Source organism: Aethalodelphis obliquidens, unplaced genomic scaffold, assembly GCF_003676395.1.
Source record: "Aethalodelphis obliquidens isolate GAN/ISIS:26980383/991018 unplaced genomic scaffold, ASM367639v1 scaffold54, whole genome shotgun sequence".
NCBI lineage: Eukaryota > Metazoa > Chordata > Mammalia > Artiodactyla > Delphinidae > Aethalodelphis > Aethalodelphis obliquidens.
The window spans coordinates 332572-356992 of NW_020837998.1; the positions used below are offsets into that span (position 1 = coordinate 332572).

General features: G+C 36.2%; 1 protein-coding gene across 2 annotated transcripts in view; it reads right to left on the reverse strand.

Moving 5' to 3' along the window:
- The window catches only part of CHM (CHM Rab escort protein), a 201709-nt gene that overhangs the window by 116704 nt on the left and 60584 nt on the right, over nucleotides 1-24421 (reverse strand). For both annotated transcript variants that reach the window (XM_027086060.1, XM_027086061.1), the window contains exon 5: nucleotides 6823-7210. In XM_027086060.1, coding sequence (XP_026941861.1) covers nucleotides 6823-7210 — 388 coding nt within the window. The remainder of the gene's footprint in view (nucleotides 1-6822; nucleotides 7211-24421) is intronic.

The following is a 24421-nucleotide window of genomic DNA, read 5'->3' on the forward strand; positions in this document are numbered from 1 at the left end:
CAGACTCATCAAGAAAAAAAGGGAGAAGACTCAAATCAATAGAATTAGAAATGAAAAAGGAGAGGTAACAACTGACACTGCAGAGATAAAAGAGATCATGAGAGATTACTACAAGCACCTCTATGCCAATAAAATGGACAATCTGGAAGAAATGGACAAATTCTTAGAAATGCACAACCTGCCAAGACTGAATCAGGAAGAGATAGAAAATATGAACAGACCAATCACAAGCACTGAAATTGAAACTGTGATTAAAAATCTTCCAACAAAGAAAAGCCCAGGACCAGATGGCTTCACAGGCGAATTCTATCAAACATTTAGAGAAGAGCTAACACCTATCCTTCTCAAACTCTTCCAAAATATAGCAGAGGGAGGACCACTCCCTAACTCCTTCTACGAGGCCACCATCACCTTGATACCAAAACCAGACAAGGATGTCACAAAGAAAGAAAACTACAGGCCAATATCACTGATGAACATAGATGCAAAAATCCTCAACAAAATACTAGCAAACAGAATCCAACAGCACATTAAAAGGATCATACACCATGATCAAGTGGGGTTTATTCCAGGAATGCAAGGATTCTTCAATATACGCAAATCTATCAATGTGATAAACCATATTAACAAATTGAAGGAGAAAAACCATATGATCATCTCAAAAGATGCAGAGAAAGCTTTTGACAAAATTCAACACCCATTTATGATAAAAACCCTGCAGAAAGTAGGCATAGAGGGAACTTTCCTCAACATAATAAAGGCCATATATGACAAGCCCACAGCAAACATCATCCTCAATGGTGAAAAACTGAAAGCATTTCCACTAAGATCAGGAACAAGACAAGGTTGCCCACTCTCACCACTATTATTCAACATTGTTTTGGAAGTTTTAGCCACAGCAATCAGAGAAGAAAAGGAAATAAAAGGAATCCAAATTGGAAAAGAAGAAGTAAAGCTGTCACTGTTTGCAGATGACATGATCCTATACATAGAGAACCCTAAAGGTGCTACCAGAAAACTACTAGAGCTAATCAATGAATTTGGTAAAGTGGCAGGATACAAAATTAATGCACAGAAATCTCTGGCATTCCTATATACTAATGATGAAAAATCTGAAAGTGAAATCAAGAAAACACTCCCATTTACCATTGCAACAAAAAGAATAAAATATCTAGGAATAAACCTACCTAAGGAGACAAAAGACCTGTATGCAGAAAATTATAAGACACTGATGAAAGAAATTAAAGATGATATAAATAGATGGAGAGATATACCATGTTCTTGGATTGGAAGAATCAACATTGTGAAAATGACTCTACTACCCAAAGCGATCTATAGATTCAATGCAATCCCTATCAAACTACCACTGGCATTTTTCACAGAACTAGAACAAAAAATTTCACAATTTGTATGGAAACACAAAAGACCCCGAATAGCCAAAGCAATCTTGAGAACGAAAGAAGGAACTGGAGGAATCAGGCTCCCTGACTTCAGACTATACTACAAAGCTACAGTCATCAAGACGGTATGGTACTGGCACAAAAACAGAAAGATAGATCAATGGAACAGGATAGAAAGCCCAGAGATAAACCCATGCACATATGGACACCTTATCTTTGATAAAGGTGGCAGTAATGTACAATGGAGAAAGGACAGCCTCTTCAATAAGTGGTGCTGGGAAAACTGGACAGGTACATGTAAAAGTATGAGATTAGATCACTCCCTAACACCATACACAAAAATAAGCTCAAAATGGATTAAAGACCTAAATGTAAGGCCAGAAACTATCAAACTCTTAGAGGAAAACATAGGCAGAACACTCTATGACATAAATCAAAGCAAGATCCTTTCTGACCCACCTCCTAGAGTAATGGAAATAAAAACAAAAATAAACAAATGGGACCTAATGAAACTTCAAAGCTTTTGCACAGCAAAGGAAACCATAAACAAGACCAAAAGACAACCCTCAGAATGGGAGAAAATATTTGCAAATGAAGCAACCGACAAAGGATTAATCTCCAAAATTTACAAGCAGCTCATGCAGCTCAATAACAAGAAAACAAACAACCCAATCCAAAAATGGGCAGAAGACCTAAATAGACATTTCTCCAAAGAAGATATACAGACTGCCAACAAACACATGAAAGAATGCTCAACATCATTAATCATTAGAGAAATGCAAATCAAAACTACAATGAGATATCATCTCACACCAGTCAGAATGGCCATCATCAAAAAATCTAGAAACAATAAATGCTGGAGAGGGTGTGGAGAAAAGGGAACCCTCTTGCACTGCTGGTGGGAATGTGAATTGGTTCAGCCACTATGGAGAACAGTATGGAGGTTCCTTAAAAAACTACAAATAGAACTACCATATGACCCAGCAATCCCACTACTGGGCATATACCCTGAGGAAACCAAAATTCAAAAAGAGTCATGTACCAAAATGTTCATTGCAGCTCTATTTACAATAGCCCGGAGATGGAAACAACCTAAGTGCCCATCATCGGATGAATGGATAAAGAAGATGTGGCACATATATACAATGGAATATTACTCAGCCATAAAAAGAAACGAAATTGAGCTATTTGTAATGAGGTGGATAGACCTAGAGTCTGTCATACAGAGTGAAGTAAGTCAGAAAGAAAAAGACAAATACCGTATGCTAACACATATATATGGAATTTAAGAAAAAAATGTCATGAAGAACCTAGGGGTAAAGCAGGAATAAAGACGCAGACCTCTTAGAGAACGGACTTGAGGTTATGGGGAGGGGGAAGGGTGAGCTGTGACAGGGCGAGAGAGAGTCATGGGCATATACACACTAACAAACGCAGTAAGGTAGATAGCTAGTGGGAAGTAGCCACATGGCACAGGGATATTGGCTCGGTGCTTTGTGACAGCCTGGAGGGGTGGGATGGGGAGGGTGGGAGGGAGGGAGACGCAACAGGGAAGACATATGGGAACATATGTTTATGTATGACTGATTCACTTTGTTATAAAGCAGAAACTAACACACCATTGTAAAGCAATTATACCCCAATAAAGATGTTAAAAAAAAAAAAATCTACAAATAATAAATGCTGGAGAGGGTGTGGAGAAAAGGGAACCCTCTTGCACTGTTGGTGGGAATGTAAATTGATACAGCCACTATGGAGAACACTATGGAGGTTCCTTAAAAACTTAAAATAGAACTACTATATGACCCAGCAATCCCACTACTGGGTATATACCCTGTGAAAATCATAATTCAAAAAGAGTCATGTACCACAATATTCATTGAAGCACTATTTACAATAGCTAGGACATGGAAGCAACCTAGGTGTCCATCGATAGATGAATGGATAAAGAAGATGTGGCACATATATACAATGGAATATTATTCAGCTATAAAAAGAAAGAAATTGAGTTATTTGTAGTGAGGTGGATGGACCTAGAGTCTGCCATACAGAGTGAAGTTAAGTCAAGAGAGAGAAAAATAAATACCGTATGCTCACACATATATATGGAATGTAAAAAAAAAAAAGAAAAAAAAAAGAAAAACAATCGTTATGATGAACCTAGGGACAGGACAGGAATAAATATGCAGACATAGAAAATGGACTTGAGGACACAGGGAGGGGAAAGGGTAAGCTCGGACAAAGTGACAGAGTAGCAATGACATATACACTACCAAATGTAAAACAGATAGCTAGTGGGAAGCAGCTACATAGCACAGGGAGATCAGCTCTGTGCTCTGTGACCACCTAGAGGGGTGGGATAGGGAGGGTGGGAGGGAGACACAAAAGGGAAGGCATATGGGGATATATGTATACATATAGCTGATTCACTTTGTTATACAGCAGAAACTAACACAAAATTGTAAAGCAATTATATTCCAGTAAAGATGTTAAAAAAAAAAAAACCTATACAGAGCATAACCAGCCAAAAAAACCCAAACCAAAATAAAACAAAAAACCATTAGTTTGAGTACGCAAGAGGTTCAGCACAGTCGTTCTGTAAATCAGTATCAGTTAGGTAAATTTTTTAAAACTATTATATCAGTCTAACATTGTGCATAAGAAACAAAATTGACACTGCTTTTTTAAAAATCAATTATCCTGACTAAATATGGCATGTTACTTCATTACCTTCAGCCTAATAAACTACACAACTGATATAGCTCATGCTTTTAAGAATATATTGCCAAGTCTTAATTCTATAATTATAATAAAAGTTACTTCAAATACCTTATTTGTTTAAAAACACAAATACTCAAGATTCAGTGATCCCTCAGTATCATAATAATTTCACAAATATTAATATATCAAACACAGAATGTATTTTAAGATCTAATAAACCTTAAGATTTAATTCCAGCTTTAAAAATAAAGCATTTAAGATACCACTGAAGAGTGAAAACACATTTCAATAAAAACTACATAACCTTTTGTCTGAAGCTTAGAAATGATTATGTACCATATTTAAACCTAAGCTTCTTTTCCATCATTATGTAAGTGACCTACCATAGCAATTTCACAGTGGTGAGAGGCTAAAGAATACTTCAATTTGATTATAATAATGGCAACTAAATTAAATAATTAACAACTCTTGCTTCACTTGGCATGTTGGTTTCATAATTATTAAAGGTATGGACTTTCTTTGAAATGAGTTTTATTTGTAAGAACTTCATCTTTGATCATCTTCTCTATAAGCATAAGCAGTAAAGTACTATATTTTATTTAACTAACCTACCCTGAGCTATAAGATTTCTTTTTAAAAGGCTGTATATAGGGATGAGTTTTGTAAACTGTAAAGCACCACAATACTTGTCAGTTTTATCATGATGACTCTGAAATGGAATGCATGTAGAAATGTCAAATAGTTTGGCGATATCAAATTGGACTTTAGGAAAGAGGTAGGGCTTCAGACAGATATTTGTCAATCACCCTACACTCAGATGCAATAACTGCAATTATTACAACAGATGGAATTTCCTAGGAGTAACTGATTGACCCAATGTCATGGAATATACTGCTTTCCACACAGTAAGTACTCAATAAATGTTCATTAAATGACTCACTTTTTAAAAATGATAATAAACCTCTTGTATTGCTATGGTTATACATTCTTTAGCTACCCCTGCTTTTGTAGGATGAGTACAGTAAATCATTATTAGTTATTTTTTAAACATGTGAACCCATGAAACCTATGCAGGACAAAATACAACTGCCTTAACGTGTTTGTTTTTAATTTACCCTAAGAGAACCACTATTATTAACTGTTCAAACTTGTGAAAATACCCAGAAATCTCCTCCAGAGTCTCCTCAAATATCTCAGCATCTAATTAAACTATCTCCCCCTGCACCACAACCAGCATGCATTTTCTTATACAACTGAATCATTTCCTACAATAATTCCAAAAATTCTAACAGCACTTCTTTTACCATTTCCCTTTGCAAGATTTATACTATATTTCAGCTAACATAAAAGTTAGAGACTTTTATGAAGTAGTCTTGATTCTTAACCACCATTTACCGTTTCTTTCAGTTAACCATTTCAAATTCCAAGTAACTAATTCAAAATGAAAATTTCAGAACAAAACCTATTTGTTACTTGACTACTTCAGTGTTTTGTCTTATTTATTGTTTTTTTTAAATTCTTTCCTGCTCATGAGAATAGGAAGACTATTAGTGAGCTATGATTTAACTTCCACCCAGGAATTAATAGCCAAGGTAACATGGAAAGAATGCTAGATTTCAAAGGATGGCAGGATCAAAGTAGGTGGAATAGATGGTACAGAAATATTAGGTAGGACCAAGGCAGTAGCCAACTCAGACCAAGGCAGAATCAGGCACAGAGAGCTATGTCAGAAAGAAACTATGAGTAGTAAAAAGATATTCATATTTTCAGGCATCAGGTTCAAAGATATCAGCAGTATGAGGATGTGTGATTGGATCAGCAAAATGTGAGGAGCATTAGTCCCTCTCTTTATAACCTGGAACTTCAGGAGAGCACATTAAATAGAAAAGCCTAGTTTTGAGGCAAGTCTGATGTTATTCACCACCCTCTCCTACTTCTTTTCAATTTCTCGTTTGCCCTCAACTTACGGTATTTGGTCTGTTTCTTTCTACTTTCACCCAGCCCTATACTGTAACCCTTTAAGGCCATTACCTTTTATGTTACTGGTTTTCTATGCTTTTGCACTAAATTAGCCTTGCTTCCCATAAACCCAGTACAACACTATATCCTCCTAAGACTCAGGAACCTATTCTGAAGTCATACTGACCTAACATTAGAGGTAAGGATAGAAAAATAACTGAAGTAAATAGCATTCTTACCAATCTCCCTGCCCCCACTACTATTAAATTATCCTCCAAAGTCCTCACACCTGAACCGATAATTTTCAAAAATGCATTGTTTTTTTCAAAATGTTCATCATCATATAGATGTTAAAATAGTTACTATATAAATAAGGGCTAAACAAAAGTTCATTTAATAGACTGACTATAAATAACATGGATCTGTAATTAGGTTCATTAGACTTTTTTCTTGGTAGAATTCATAGTGCCCATGCAGTAGGAGGAGAATATTAGGGTGGAAAACGTGTTCCAATACAGAAGTATCCTTGATATAGTACTGAGCATTCTTAATGTGTTTTTAACTATGTTTAAAGAATATTTTAATGGAGCTATAAACTTCAGATACTATCTCTTTATAAAGTAAATGTTCTACATTTCAGAGAATAAAATTATTAAAAGTGGGTTTATGGACCCGGATGCTATTTTCAATCAATTAAAATTTAGTATTGTTCTATGAAAAGATGGGTAAAACTGGTACTTACCTTTGACACCAAATCAATATTAAATCTCCTGCCTTCTTTAATAATTTGCGAGTAAGTAATCCTATTTTTCTTTGGTTGCTCTGCAGTTTCTTCGGCCATAGGCACATTTTCACTTGTTTCCTTTTCTGAAGTTGAGGGCATAGAAGATTTATCATCACAATGGTTTTCTTTCTCCCCTGTCGCTTCAAAATCATTTACTTCTAGGGCACCCTCTGGATCACTGCTTGGAGTGTGTTCTGTGGGTATTTCACAGCTTGCAGTACTTAATGACTGATCTTCTGTAGGCAGGCAGGCAGAATCTGCAGCTTCTGTGGAGTTTGCAGATGTCACAGAAGCGTGATTTTTCTGCAGTGCACCAGCTTCTTCGACATCTTCATGCAAATCCTGACTAATGAGAAATTATAATAATAATCCACACCAGGCTTTTGATAATTATACTTGGCTACCTTTTTTTATTATTTTAACTTTCAATGGCAATTTTTATTTCTTTACCTCATTTATCTTGGATGCATTGCTTTATGTGAGACACACACATTAAACATTCATCTGTTAAGGTTTCAATACGATATGAAACATACTTAAGATCTGAAAAATATACATAAAGATTTCAGGGTTTAGCAGGCCATGCCATGTGTGTGTGTGTGTATTTTTTTTTTTTGGTGAAAAGCAGATTCTTATTTTTTTATTTAATTTTTATTTTATATTGGGGTACAGGTGATTTACAATATTGCATTAGTTTCAGGTATACAGCAAAGTGATTCAGTTATATATATACATATATCCATTCTTTTTCAGATTTTTTTCCCATATAGGTTATTACAGAATATTGAGTCCCCTGTGCTATACAGTAGGTCCTTGTTGATTACCTATTTTATATATAGTAGTGTGTATGTTAATCACATGTATATTTTTGAGAATTTAAGGCAGACAGGGGAACTGCATTTTAGAAACAAATCAACACAGTGCTTACAAGTACATCCCTCAGAATAAAAAGATCGAGGTTCAAAGCCTCACCCTAGGACTAGATAATTCTGTGAATGTAGACAAGTTGTTTATCCTCTCTGACCTAAATTATCCATCTATAACATAGGGATAATACCACCTACCTCACAAGGTTGTTTTGGAGATTAAATGAAGTATCACATGCAAAGAACCTGACACAGTGCCTGGCACACAGTAAATGCTCAACAGTGGTAATTACTGTTGAGCAAAGATTATTATTCAAAGATTATTACTGTAGTGTGACAGAGCTAGAAAAAAACTGCTGTGAAAGTGTAAGTTGGCTTATCACAATGTGGTATCTTTCTGAATTCTTTCCTGCTGTACTTTGTTTTATTGTTAGTGTCTATTACTTTCCTGGAAGCGCCACTTCCAAAGTTACTACTAGAGTGAACATTCTCAGTCCATTATTGCCTTGATTGACACAACAGGCTCCCGTTCGCTGTGCCTGCATCATGTATCTCTCCATGATATTTTATCCTCCACAGAACCTATGTTTTCACTGAGTTGCCCTACTGCTCAACACTAAAAATGCCTTGTACATGACAGGCTGTGGGAAGTAAACATCTGCTAACTGATTGCTCAAGAACTAACAGCAGTTCTTTCTCATATTGAATCTCAACCCTACTCCACAAAATCTTCCTCTTCCAGTCTCTAAACCAAATCACCTTCTTTATCAACTATCTTCTTTGTCTCATCTCTCCTACTTTCTGAAATGGCATCTCTAACTCCTAATTTATCAACTCAAATCTCCATGATTTGGCCCATGTTAATTGCTTCTTCTGGGCTATTCTTCCCACTTCCTGTAATATCACAATTCCCTCATCCCCAAACATAATCACATACTTCACCAATTGACACATTTTAAGAAAAAGTTTAAATTTCACTTCCAGGAAGTCTTCCTTAACCCAACCACACTCATCATTCTGTTACTCCATGCCCCATAGTACACACATGCAGTTTACCTTGCATTTATTTATCAGTTCCTTGTTAATAGCCTTTTGGCTGTCCCATATATACTTTATCTTCAACTAGACTTTATTCTCCTTGAGGGAAGACCCTAACATCTTGTCTTGAGTGCACCTCACAACACTTACTGCACTGCTCTATAGATGTGGTATTTAACAAATACGTGATGAATAAATGGTTTATACAAGCAAAAGATGGAAGTATAAATATACATTTATATAAAAAATTATAAATACATATTTATAAATATACATATTTAAATATGAAACAAACATTTGTATTATAGAAAACACATAAAACTAGGACAGTAAAAAACAATAAACTTTACATTCAAAAGTTTGTGGGGAGGAGCTTCAAGATGGCAGAAGAGTAAGACATGGAGATCACCTTCCTACCCACAAATACATCAGAACTACATCTATATGTGGAACAACTCCTACAGAACACCTACTGAACGCTGGCAGAAGACCTCAGACCTCCCAAAAGGCAAGAAACTCCCCATGTACCTAGGTAGGGCAAAAGAAAAAAGAAAAAACAGAGACAAAAGAATAGGGACGGGACCTGCACCAGTGGGAGGGAGCCGTGAAGGAGGAAAGGTTTCCACATACTAGGAAGCCCCTTCGCGGGCAGAGACTGCGGGTGGCAGAGGGCGGAAGCTTCGGAGCCACGGAAGAGAGTGCAGCAACAGGGCTGCGGAGGGCAAAGTCGAGAGATTCCCCCACAGAGGATCGGTGCCAAACAGCACTCACCAGCCCAAGAGGCTTGTCTGCTCACCTGCCGGGGCGGGCTCGGGCTGGGAGATGAGGCTCGGGCTTCGGAGGTTGGAGGTCGGATCCCAGGGAGAGGACTGGGGCTGGCTGCGTGAACACAGCCTGAAGGGATCTACCAGGCCACAGCTAGCCGGGAGGGAGTCCGGGAAAAAGTCTGGAGCTGCTGAAGAGGCAAGAGACTTTTTCTTGCCTCTTTGTTTCCTAGTGCACAAGGACAGGGTATTAAGAGCGCCTCTTAAAGGAGCTCCAGAGACGGGCACGAGCTGCTGCTATCAGCGCAGATCCCAGAGATGGGCATGAGACGAGAAGGCTGCTGCTGCAGCCACCAAGAAGCCTGTGTGCACGCACAGGTCACTATCCCCACCTCTCCTCCCGGGAGCCTGTGCAACCCGCCACTGCCAGGGTCCAGTGATCCAGGGACAACTTCCCTGGGAGAACACACGATGCACCTCAGGCTGGTGCAACGTCATGCCAGCTTCTGCCGCCACAGGCTCGCCCCGCACACCGTACCCCTCCGTCCCCCCGGCCTGAATGAGCCAGAGCCCCAGAATCAGCTGCTCCTTTAACCCGGTCCTGTCTGAGCGAAGAACAGACACCCTCAGGCAACCTACACGCAGAGGCGGGGCCAAATCCAAAGCTGAACCCCTGGGAGCTGTATGAACAAAGAAGAGAAACGGAAATTTCTCTCAGCAGCCTCAGGAACAGCGGATTAAATCTCCACAATCAACCTGATGTACCCTGCATGTGTAGAAAACCTGAATAGACAACGAATCATCCAAAATTGAGGAAGTGGACTTTGGGAGCAACGATATATATAAATTTTTCCCTTTTTCTCTTCTTGTGAGTGTGTATCTGTTTGCTTCTGTGTGTGATCTGTGTCTGTATAGCCTGTCTTCCCTTTTTTAATTACTTAAAAATGCTTTTTTTTACTAACTTTTTTTTTATTTTAATGACTTTACTATATTTTATTGTACTTTATTTTATCTTCTTCTTTCTTTTTTTTTCCTCCCTTTTATTCTGAGCTGTGTGGATGACAGACTCTTGGTGCTCCAGTCAGGCGTCAGGGCTGTGCCTCTGAGGTGTGAGGGCCAAGTTCAGGACACTGGTCCACAAGAGACCTCTCAGCTCCACGTAATATCAAACGGAGAAAATCTCCCAGAGACCTCCATCTCAACACCACGTCAGCTCCACTCAATGACCAGCAAGTTCCCGTGCTGAACACCCTATGCCAAACAACTAGCAAGACAGAAACACAACCCCATCCATTAGCAGAGAGGCTGCATAAAAACATAACAAGGCCACAGACACCCCAAAACACACCACCAGATGTGGACCTGCCCACCAGAAAGAAAAGATCCAGCTTCCTCCACTAGAACACAGGCACCAGTCCCTTCCACCAGGAAGCCTACACAACCCACTGAACCAACCTTAGCCACTGGGGACACACACCAAAAACAACGGGAACCATGAACCTGAAGCCGGTGAAAAGGAGACCCCAAACACAGGAAGAAAAGCAAAATAAGAAGACAGAAGAAAACACAGCAGATGAAGGAGCAAGAAAAAAACCCACTAGACCTAACAAATGAAGAGGAAATAGGCAGTCCACCTGTAAAAGAATTCAGAATAATGATAGTAAAGATGATCCAAAATCTTGGAAATAGAATAGAAAAAATACAAGAAACGTTTAACAAGGAACTAGAAGAACTAAATAGCAAAGAAACAGTGATGAACAACACAATACATGAAATTAAAAATTCTCTAGAAGGGATCAATAGCAGAATAACTAAGGCATAAGAACAGAAAAGTGACTTGGAAGATAAAAGAGTGGAAATAACTACTGCAGAGCAGAATAAAGAAAAAAGAATGAAAACAATTGAGGACAGTCTCAGAGACCGCCGGGACATTAAACGCACCAACATTCGAATTATAGGGGTCCCAGAAGAAGAAGAGAAAAAGAAATGGACTGAGAAAATATTTGAAGAGATTATAGTTGAAAACTTCCCTGATATGGGAAAAGAAATAGTTAATCAAGTCCAGGAAGCACAGAGAATCCCATACAGGATAAATCCAAGAAGAAACACACCAAGACACAATTTAATCAAACTATCAAAAATTAAATATAAAGAAAAAATATTAAAAGCAGCAAGGGAAAAACAACAAATAACACACAAGGGAATCCCCATAAGGTTAACAGCTGATCTCTCAGCAGAAACCCTACAAGCCAGAAGGGAGTGGCAGGACATATTTAAAGTGATGAAGGAGAAAAATCTACAATCAAGATTACTCTACCCAGCAAGGATCTCATTCAGATTTGACAGAGAAATTAAAACCTTTACAGACAAGCAAAAGCCAGGAGAATTCAGCACTACCAAACCAGCTTTACAACAAATGCTAAAGGAACTTCTCTAGGCAGGAAACACAAGAAAAAGACTGACAATAACAAACCCAAACAATTAAGAAAATGGAAATAGGAACATACATATCGATAATTACCTTAAATGTAAATGGTTAAATGCTCCAACCAAAAGACATAGACTGGCTGAATGGATACAAAAACAAGACCCATATATATGCTGTCTACAAGAGACCCACTTCAGACCTAGGGACACCTACAGACTGAAAATGAGGGGATGGAAAAAGATATTCCATGCAAATGGAAACCAAAAGAAAGCTGGAGTAGCAATTCTCATATCAGACAAAATAGACTTTAAAATAAAGACTATTAGAAGAGAGAAAGAAGGACACTACATAATGATCAAGGGATCCATCCAAGAAGAAAATATAACAATTGTAAATATTTATGCACCCAACATAGGAGCACCTCAATACATAAGGCAAATACTAACAGCCATAAAAGGGGAAATCAACAGTAACACATTCATAGTAGGGGATTTTAACAGCCCACTTTCACAAATGGACGGATGATCCAAAATGAAAATAAAAAAGGAAACACAAGCTTTAAATGATACATTAAACAAGATGGACTTAATTGTTATTTATAGGACATTCCATCCAAAAACAACACAATACACATTTTTCTCAAGTACTCATGAAACGTTCTCCAGGATAGATTATGTCTTGGGTCACAAATCAAGCCTTGGTAAATTTAAGACAATTGAAATTGTATCAAGTATCTTTTCCGACCACCATGCTATGAGTCTAGGTATCAATTACAGGAAAATATCTGTAAAAAATAGAAACACATGGAGGCTAAACAATACACTATTTAATAATGAAGTGATCACTGAAGAAATCAATGAGGAAATAAAAAAATACCGAGAAACAGATGACAATGGAGATACGATGACCCAAAACCTATGGGATGCAGGAAAAGCAGTTCTAAGAGGGAAGTTTATAGCAATACAATCCTACCTTAAGAAACAGGAAACATCTCAAATAAACAACCTAAACTTACACTTAAGCAATTAGAGAACGAAGAACAAAAAATCCCAAAGTTAGCAGAAAGAAAGAAATCATAAAGATCAGATCAGAAATAAATGAGAATGAAATGAAGGAAACGGTAGCAAAGATTAATAAAACTAAAAGCTACTCCTTTGAGAACATAAACAAACTTGATAAACCATTAGCCAGACTCATCAAGGAAAAAAGGAACAAGACTCAAATCAACAGAATTAGAAATGAAAAAGGAGAAGTAACAACTGACACTAGAGAAATACAAACGATCATGAGAAATTACTACAAGCAACTATATGCCAATCAAATGGCCAACCTGGAAGAAATGGACAAATTCTTAGAAATGCACAACCTTCCGAGAGTGAACCAGGAAAAAACAGAAAATATGAACAGACCAATCACAAGCACTGAAATTGAAACTGTGATTAAAAATCTTCCAACATACAAAAGCCCAGGACCAGATGGCTTCACAGGCGACTTGTATCAAACATTTACAGAACAACTAACACCTATCCTTCTCAAACTCTTCCAAAATATAGCACAGTGAGGAATGCTCCCAAACTCATTCTATGAGGCCACCATCACCCTGATACCAAAACCAGTAAGATGTCACAAAGAAAGAAAACTACAGGCCAATATCACTGATGAACATAAATGCAAAAATCCTCAACAAAATACTAGCAAACAGAATCCAACAGCACATTAAAAGGATCATACACCATGATGAAGTGGGGTTTATCCCAGGAAGGCAATGATTCTTCAATATACGCAAATCAATCAATGTGATACACCATATTAACAAATTGAAAGAGAAAAACCATATGATCATCTCAATAGATACAGAGAAAGCTTTTGAAAAAATTCAACACCCATTTATGATAAAAACCCTGCAGAAAGTAGGCATAGAGGGAACTTTCCTCAAAATAATAAAGGCCATATATGACAAGCCCACAGCAAACATCATCCTCAATGGTGAAAAACTGAAAGCATTTCCACTAAGATCAGGAACAAGACAAGGTTGCCCACTGTCACCACTATTACTCAACATAGTTTTGGAAGTTTTAGCAGCAGCAATCAGAGAAGCAAAGGAAATAAAAGGAATCCAAATTGAAAAAGAAAAAGTAAAGCTGTCACTGTTCGCAGATGACATGATACTATACAAAGAGAATCCTAAAGATGCTACCAGAAAACTACTAATCAATGAATTTGGTAAAATAGCAGGATACAAAATTAATGCACAGAAATCTCTGACATTCTTATACACTAATGATGAAAAATCTGAAAGTGAAATTAAGAAAATGCTCCCATTTACCATTGCAACAAAAAGAATAAAATATCTAGGAATAAACCTACCTAAGGAGACAAAAGACTTGTATGCAGAAAATTATAAGACACTGATGAAAGAAATTAAATATGATACAAATAGATGGAGAGATATACCATGTACTTGAATTCGAAGAATCAACATGGTGTAAATGATTATACTACCCAAAGCAATCTACAGATTCAATGCAATCCCTATCAAACTACTACTGGCATTTTTCACAGAACTAGAACAAAAAATTTCACAATTTGTATGGAAACACAAAAGACCCCAAAGATCCAAAGCAATATTGAGAAAGAAAAATGGAGCTGGAGAAATCAGGTTCCCTGACTTCAGACTATACTACAAAGCTCCAGTAATCAAGACAGTAAGTATGGTACTGGCACAAGAACAGAAATATAGATCAATGGAACAGGATAGAAAGCCCAGAGATAACCTACGCACCTATGGTCACCTTATCTTTGATAAAGGAGGCAAGAATACACATTGGAGAAAAGACAGCCTCTTCAGTAAGTAGTGCTTGGAAAACTGGACAGCTACATGTAAAAGAATGAAATTAGAACACTTCCTGACGCTATACACAGAGATAAACTCAAAATGGATTATAGACCTAAATGTAAGGCCAGACACTATCAAACTCTTAAAGGAAAACATAGGCAGAACACTTTATGACATAAATCACAGCAAGATCCTTTTTACCCACCTCCTAGGGAAATGGAAATAAAAACAAAAATAAATAAATGGGACCGAATGAAACTTAAAAGCTTTTGCACAGCAAAGGAAACCATAAACAAGACGAAAAGACAACCCTCAGAATGGGAGAAAATATTTGCAACTGAAGCAAGTAACCAAGGATTAATCTCCAAAATTTACAAGCAGCTCATGCAGCTCAATATTAAAGAAACAAACAACCCAATCCAAAAATGGGCAGAAGACCTACATAGACATTTCTCCAAAGAAGACATACAGATGGCCAAGAAGCACATGAAAAGCTGTTCAACATCACTAATTACTAGAGAAATGCAAATCAAAACTACAATGAGGTATCACCTCACACTGGTTAGAATGGGCATCATCAGAAAATCTACAAACAACAAATGCTGGAGAGGGTGTGGAGAAAAGGGAACCCTCTTGCACTGTTGGTTGGAATGTAAATTGATACAACCACTACGGAGAACAGTATGGACATTTCTAGAAAACTAAAAATAGAATTACCATATGATCCAGCAATCCCACTACTGGGCATATACCCAGAGAAAACCATAATTCCAAAAGACACATGCACCCCAATGTTCATTACAGCACTATTTACAATAGCCAGGTCATGGAAGCAACCTAAATGCCCATCGACAGATGAATGGATAATGAAGTTGTGGTACATATACACAATGGAATATTACTCAGCCATAAAAAGGAACAAAATTGAGTCATTTGTTGAGACATGGATGGATCTACAGACTGTCATAAGAGTGAAGTAAGTCAGAAAGAGAAAAACAAATATCATATATTAACGCATACATGTGGAACCTAGAAAAATGGTACAGATGAACTGGTTTTCAGGGCAGAAGTTGAGACACAGATGTAGAGAACAAAGGTATGGACACCAAGGGGGGAAAACCGCGGTGGGGTGGGGATGGTGGTGTGCTGAATTGGGTGATTGGGATTGACATATATACACTGATGTGTATAAAAATGATAACTAATAACCTGCAGTATAAACAAACAAACAAACAAAAAACAACTAATACTAAACTTTCTTTGGGTTATTTGTATGGAAATATGTTAATTTAAATGTTTCAGACATTACATGAAATTTCTAGAAATCTTATATGTTTTGGTATGATAAGTCATAATTCTAGTTATTACTTTAAAATGTGTATCTCTGAAATAACTAAATTTCCTTGTCAATTGCATTATTATGAACTTTCATCAAATCTTTAACCGTGGTCATTTTTAAGTCTTTTGTCATTTACAGACAGTTCTGGGTGTACTGTGATGCTTTTGCAAAAATGTTCCTATAAAAGGGTTTCATCTTCAAGGAATTCATGGAAAAGACTCTGACAAGTACAGGTTTCTGGTAACTGACTATACTGCTGAACTGAATGAATAAGCATTTTCAGAACTCTAATGGAAAACTGATGAATTCATAAAAGTGCTAAAAAAAGATCAAGATGAAAAAAAATATTAATTACATGGGACTGAGTGAACTGATGAGGATGATTATAATTTTTGTGACTTTCTGTTTGTATTAAAAAATAAAAGTCCCACAAGGACTCAGAGGCAAAAAATATACAAATCAATTTTCACTGCAAAGTAAAGGAGCTGTTCCAGTGGAGGATTACTGGACTGAATGTCAATATTATGACATAGTATGAGTGTGTTTTGTGTTTGGTAATTTCAATCATTGTTGCTTTTGTTGTGGTCATCCATTTACAATGCTTGGTGTCAGTTTATTTATCTCTTGTAAAAATAAAATGTAGTGTGTGTGTGTGAAAAAAAACAAACAACCCAATCCAAAAATGGACTCAAGACGTAAATAGACATTTCTCCAAAGAAGATATGCAGATTGCCAACAAACACATGAAAGAATGCTCAAGATCATTAATCATTAGAGAAATGCAAATCAAAACTACAATGAGATATCATCTCACACCAGTCAGAATGGCCATCATCAAAAAATCTACAAACAATAATTGCTGGAGAGGGTGTGGAGAAAAGGGAACCTTCTCACACTGTTGTTGGGAATGTAAAGTGATACAGCCACTATGGAGAACAGTATGGAGGTTCCTTAAAAAACTAAAAATAGATTTACCATATGACCCAGCAATCCCACTAGTAGGTAGATACCCTGAGAAAACCATAATTCAAAGAGTCATGTACCAAAATGTTCACTGCAGCCCTATTTACAATAGCCAGGACATGGAAGCAACCTAAGTGTCCATCAACAGATGAATGCATAAAGAAGATGTGGCACATATATAGAATGGAATATTACTCAGCCATAAAAAGAAACGAAATTGAGTTACTTGTAGTGAGGTGGATGGACCTAGAGTCTGTCATACAGACAGAAGTAAGTCAGAAAGAGAAAAATAAATACCGTATGCTAACACATATATATGGAATGTAAAAAAAAAATGGTCATGAAGAACCTTAGGGGTAAGACGGGAATTAAGACACAGACCTACTAGAGAATGCACCTGAGGATACAGGGATGGGGAAGGGTAAGCTGGGACAAAGTGAGAGAGTGGCATGGACATATATACACTACCAAATGTAAAATAGATAGGTAGTGGGAAGCAGCCGCATAGCAAAGGGAGATCAGCTCGGTGCTTTGTGACCACCTAGAGGGGTGGGATACGGAGGGTGGGAGGGAGGGAGACACAAGAGGAAAGAGATATGGGGACATATGTATGTGTATAACTGATTCACTCAGAAACTAACATACCATTGTAAAGCAATTATACTCCAATAAAGAGTTTTAAAAAAATTAAAAATAAAAAAAATAATTAAAAAAAAGTTTGTGGGCAGTGAACAAAAAGTGCCTCTTTGAAATTAACACAAAAAAACACTACAATAAGAAAGGTTACAAGGAAAGAATAACTTATTTTAAATGTTAAGAAATAAAATACCATGGTTACTGTTATAATCTAGTAATTTCAATTAAATATAATGAAAAAAGGATGAAATCATTAATGTCAAAACCATTTTCAGATCTAGGAAATGGTAGTGGGAAAATTCTAGTCCTGAATGTATTTATTAACCTTTCAGATTCCCCATCTATGAAATGGGAGATCATTCATCTGCCTTAACTTTCATGAGGGTTTTGTAAGATTAATGAGCTAACATATATGAAGAGTATTTTTCATAAACTCCAAAAGGTTAATCAAACATGAGATATTAATCAAACCTAAGCTATTGTTAAATTTCCCACAGGTCAACAGGCAACTCAAAACATGTGTTCTTAGGTTTGTAATCACATGTTGAAAGCTCTCTGGCCACATAACCACGTAAGAGCACCACTGCCATTAAGCAACATTAAAAATGAAGAGCAATAATATGAAATGTGATTTGTATATTTTCTACAGAATTGTTCGTGCTTTGTATTCACTTTCATTAGTTTGAAAACCAGTAAACCAAAGTGTGTTCCATGAGGGATCTAAGGTGACAACTTTCAGCAAAAAGTTCCACATCTAAAGATTAAACTAAGAAATGGCAGGATAATTAATTATACTTTACAGGTAAGACAGAATATGGCAATTTCTCTTATTACAGAGCATGATGATGACACCACGAAAATTGAGCACAGCTACTATCTGGTCAGTGGCTCTCTATTATATTCTGAAAAAGAGAGCTTTCTAGAGTGAATGAAATGCATTAACCAGTACTGGACAATCTGGAAAATATAAGTCCAAATACTTAATTAAGGGTATAAGTTTAAGGAAAGGAGTTATTCTTTGTGAATTTGTTTTACATGCATAAGCTATTAAGTTTTACTATTCTCAACATCATAATCTGGTGAAATTCCTAGCACTATGGAAAACACATGCAATAGAAACACTATAGTTTCCTTACTTTCCATTAACGACAACTAAAATATTTTTTGGAGTTCTGCCAACATTGAATTTAATACCTAACTAGAAGTTATAACGACACCAGAAAACTCCCCAAATTCCACTTAATTCCTCAGCAAGCAAAATTCTGTTCATCAAAAAGGACTTATCGTCCCTCAAATTTAAAACTTTATACTGTGGTTAAAAAAAATTTTTTTTTCTTAAAAAAATAATTCAAACTTTGGAGAACACCTCAGAATAATAACTCAATTTTATTAATTTTAAAGTTTGAAAAGTATAAAAACACATTTGCCATTTGTAAATGAATGTGGCTGAATTATAAGCTCTCAAGGGAAACTTTGAGTTCTAAAACACTACTATGATTTTAACATACAAAGGGGAAAAATCTGCATCATTAGTTCTTATAAAATTTTTCAATATGAAAATAAATTGACAGATGAAATCTAATGTCACATATTGCTTATCTGAATTTCAAAGGATATTTACAATACAGTGTAACAGTATTTTTGAGATAATTTTACCTAATTGCAACTGCTGAATAACTGCTTAGTTGAATGCACTTTTTACCGCTTGCCACAATCTACATATAACTCTGAGAATTTAGGGGTATAAATTCTGATATTATCTAGTATTGCTTATCAATTAATGGTAGTAACAAGGGAACACCTCAAAGTGAATATGTCTTATTAATGCCTTGTAACAGTCACCCTTTTAGATAAGTCAAATGAAAAATTGCCAACCAGCTGGTTAATTTATTCAGCACAGGTGTTCACTATTTATTTTTCAGTCATTTGCACCTTTTTTCCCCACAGTATAGCTTGTTGCAGAAATTGTATTCTTTTACTTTGATGTATGCACTTTGTGCTAAGGCCATTCACTTTTGATTTGCACAGTACACGTTACACTGCTACCCAGCTGTTTATTCCTGCAAATAAATGTTTAATGGTTACTCATAAGAATCAGACTATCAAAAAGTTGTTGTTCCAGAAAACAGCAATATAAAAAAACCACTGTAGTCGATTTTGAATTGCTGCAATATAATATATTGGTAGATATATTTCCTTATTTGTTACCAACTTAAAATGTTAACACGTACAGTAGAATATAGCTGAAGTATCAACCTCTTGTCACATTTCTCCAAGAACAAAATAGCATAAGGTGGTGTACAGCAGGTACTATTGGTTGCCTACTCAACAACGATTACTGTCTTCCTCCCTGCCACAAGAGCTGCAATTTTGTTCCAATATCAGGCAGAAGATACCCAGGACTAGGGGATGGATCATGACTGATTAAAACCAATTATGGTAATTTTACTGCCCTTTGTTAGTGACTGATTTAAGAGTGAGCTGGTTATCTAGTTTTAGCCAATGAGACAAGGGAGAATCTGCTGGGGGCTTTGGTAAAGACTCCCTAGTATAATAGTAACAAACAAACAAAAAAAAGCATACACATGTTAGAAGAAAATCTCTCCCCCTTTATTTCACGTTGAGATTTCTGCTGTGTGAAAACCTGTTCAGAATCGTGGCAACTATCTTGTAACTCTGGACAGGAAGCTAAGAGAAGTGCTGGGGACCTACCCCAACTCTGATGTGATTAAGATTCTCAATTAGTGAATTCTGCAACAGGACCAACCAACCCACCCACCTGCCTACCCTCCCACCTACCCATCCACTTTTAGTTGGGCACTGTGTCACTTATAGCCTAAAACAAACTTACTTGTACACAGTGGTAAATTATAGCTTCCTCTAAATTATAAAACTTATAGGTGATTTTTCATTTTTTTTAAATTTTGTATTTCTTTCTTATTGGTATCATTACGTTTTTGCTTAAAAGGCTCATGTTACTTATAAAATTTTTTAATTAAATTTTAGAACCTAAAGTAAATAAACAGAATTTTAGATGAGTATTACAATGTCTTTATTTTAGTATCAATCCATGAAAGAGCTGGTTCGTCTATAAATCTAAGAAGCAAGTTTTCATCCTGTTTTAACATTATCACGCCAGAACAGGGGAAACAATGTTCAGTATTATGCAAAAAAAGAAAGGACAGAAAAGGTACAAGTTCTTGCCAATATTTTAGAAAGATAAAAATCTCTTCTCACTAAAGAAACTACATGACATCATGCAATTAATAGGCAATCATCTTTTACCTAAGAACTGTTTGGGTTTGCGTGGATTAATGTACTGTGCCTTTTCATCTTCTGTTGGATATTTAAAACCAGAAATAGCAGCTGCTTTTATCCCCTCACCTAAACTACTGTATCTTGTGGCGTACAAACTACAGTCACAACAACTAAAGGTTACTGGATTCATCCCTTATCTTCCGAACATTGGGAGTTAGGCACTTTCATTCCCCAATATAGGTATAATTACTTTACAATTCTAAACACTACTCTAGTAAATTAAAGAAGTAAATGTACTTCTTTAGGTGCTAGTCTTCACAAAGGAAATACTTTATTCACTTGGTGGAATGGCTTCCTTGATACGCATACATGTATTTATCTGATTCCTGAAATACAATGTGACACAATGGAAACAGCACAAACTTTTGAGTTAGATAGATGTGGGCTCAAATCCTGGCTCTCCTATCTCTGGCTCTCCCTGGTCATAGCACAGATTAAATGAAACTGAATGAAATAAAATATGTAAGGAAGCAAGTTATAGCAGCTACCACAAAGATAATATCCAATAAATGCTATAGTTCTTTTATTCTTCCCTTCTATAAGTCAACTGTATAATCACAAAATTTGTTTCAAAGAAAGATAATCTATGTATAGCAAAAGTATTTCTGGCCCAAACTAGAGATTAACTCACCTATTACAAGCAGCATTCAGGGTAACAAAGCACTGATAAAACAAAACAATCTGGGTAGTTTTTTATAGAATTTGTGTTAACTGGACTTAAGTTATGAAAAGAGACTAATCCCTACAATTTCTATTTTAATATTTAGCCTAACTATGCAATAACCAAAAAATACTAACTTTAACGTTCAAAAGATCACTAAAACCTTTAGATTGAACACTTAAGAATTATTTTTGAAAATAAGTCAACAATCATAAAAAAAAATAATGTGCTATCCTATATGTTTACATTAGAATATGGTGTTACTGACTTGCCATGTAGTTTGAGGTATTTTCCAAGCAGTGGTGATGGGTTTGCACTGATCTACTTGAATCCTTGCCCTGTCCTCCTTGTAATCAAAGATTAAAAATCAAAAGGCTACTGGTTATGACTATAATATTGTTTGTGGCCAAGAGATAGACACTATTCTTCCTTGATGAAATATCAAGTGACATCTACAAGAATCAAGCCATATATTTTGGCCTAATAAACGTCAACTCTATAAGCTGACTCATCTGGTCTAAGATGGGAAGACAAGTCATAATATTTCAGCATTCATATCATTATAAAGCTATCTTTACATGATATTTTGGAAATTTACCAAAATATCAATATTTAAAACAATATTCTATATGCATAATTTACCAGGGATTGAGGTTTGACTTCTCTCTATATGCCTGATGCAACTAAATAAACTCTTGGCATGAATGACCATTAAAGTGTAAGGTTTTTGGTAATTTGTCATTTGGTCAGATTGTGGATTTGACTTGCATATGCTGAGAGAGTAGTGTACAAGATCAAGATAATTAGCAAGTGAGAGAACCTAAATGATTGCCCAGCATTAGTGTATAATTACAAAGTCCTCAGGAAGTGATAATAACTTCCTTTATGAAAAAAATGCTCATTAAGTGAGCCTAAGGATAAGTAGAAAATACAATTAACTTGCAGTATGTGGCTATGGACAGAAAACACATGACTCTCAATAGAAAATAGACTAAAAAAAAAAGTCAATAGAAACGAAGACGTAAAACTGTTCCTCTTTGCAGAAAACATGACTTCCTATGCAAAAATCCCAAGGAATCTACCAAAAAATTCCTAGAGTAAGCACGTTCAGCAAGATTTCAGGATAAAAGATGAATGCATAAAAACCAATTATATTTCTAGATATGAATAATGAACAAGTGAAAACCAAAATTAAAAAAGCAATAATACCACTTACAATTGCACTGGCTCCAAAGAAAATTAAATACTTAGGTATACAATTAACAAAACATGTACAGAACTGGTATGCTGAAAATTACACAATCCTGTAGAAAGAAATCAAAGATGACCTCCCTAAATGGAGAGGCCTACCTTGTCAATGGATTGGAAGACTCAAAATAATAAAGACGTCAATTCACCCCAGGTTGATCTGTAACTTTAGTGCAATTCCTATCAAAATTCCAGCAATGTTTTCTAGACATGGACAGGCTTATTAAAACATTTATATGGAAAGGCACAAACTGTAGAACAGCTAAAACAATCTTGGTAAAGAAGAATAAATTGGGGGAAATCATTCAAACTGATGTTAAGTCCAACTGTATAGCTGCAGTAATCAAAACAGTGTGATACTGGTGTGGGAAAAGACATAGACATCAATGGAACAGAAAACAGAATCCAGAAACAGACCATCCAAGTACAGTCAGTTGATTTTTGACAAAGATGCAAAAGTAACTCAATGGAGGAAAAACAGCCTTTTCAACAAATAGTACTGAAGCAACTGGATATCCATAGGTTAAAAAAAATGAACATTGACCTAAACCTCACACCTTATACAAAAATTAAAACTTGTAAACCACATATCTAACAAGGGATACATTTAGAATATATAAAGAACTCTTAAATCTCCACAGGAAAAAAAAAGTCCATCCAATTAAAAAATGAGCAAAAGACATGAACAGATATTTCACCAAAAAGGACATATGGGTGGCAAATAAGCACATGAAAAGATATTCAAAATCAGCCATCAGGGAAATGCAAATTAAAACCACAATGAGATATCACTACTACACACCTATAAGATTGGCTAAACTAAAAAAGTTACACCACCAAATGATGGTGAGGATACGGAGAAACTGAATCACTCACACATGCCTGGTGGGAATGTAAAATGGTACAGCTTCTCTGGAAAAGTCAGTTTCTTCTAAAACTAAACATACATATGACCCAGGAATTGTACACTTGGGCATTTATCCCAGAAAAATAAAAATTTATGTTCACACAAAATCCTGTAAACCAACATTTATAGCATTCTTATTTGTAACAGACAAAATGGAAACAGCCCAGATGTTCTTCAGTGGATGAATGACTGAATAAACTGTGGTACATGGCTACCATGGAATACTACTCAGCAATAAAAAGGGACAAAATACTGATGCAAGCAACAACCTAGATGAATCTCTGGGTAACTATGCTGAGCGAAAAAAGCCAGTGGCAAAAGGTTACATACTGTACAGTTCCATTTACATAATGTCCTCAAAAATGACAAAATTATAGAGTTGGAAAACAGATTAGTGGTTGCCAGGAGTTAGGACTTTGGGGAAGGAGATGAGGTGTGGCTATAAAATGGCAACAGGAGGGATCCCTGTGGTGATGGAACTGATCTGTTCTCTGTGGTGATGGTTACATGAACCCACATATGTGTTAAAACTGTACAGAATGAAACACAGACA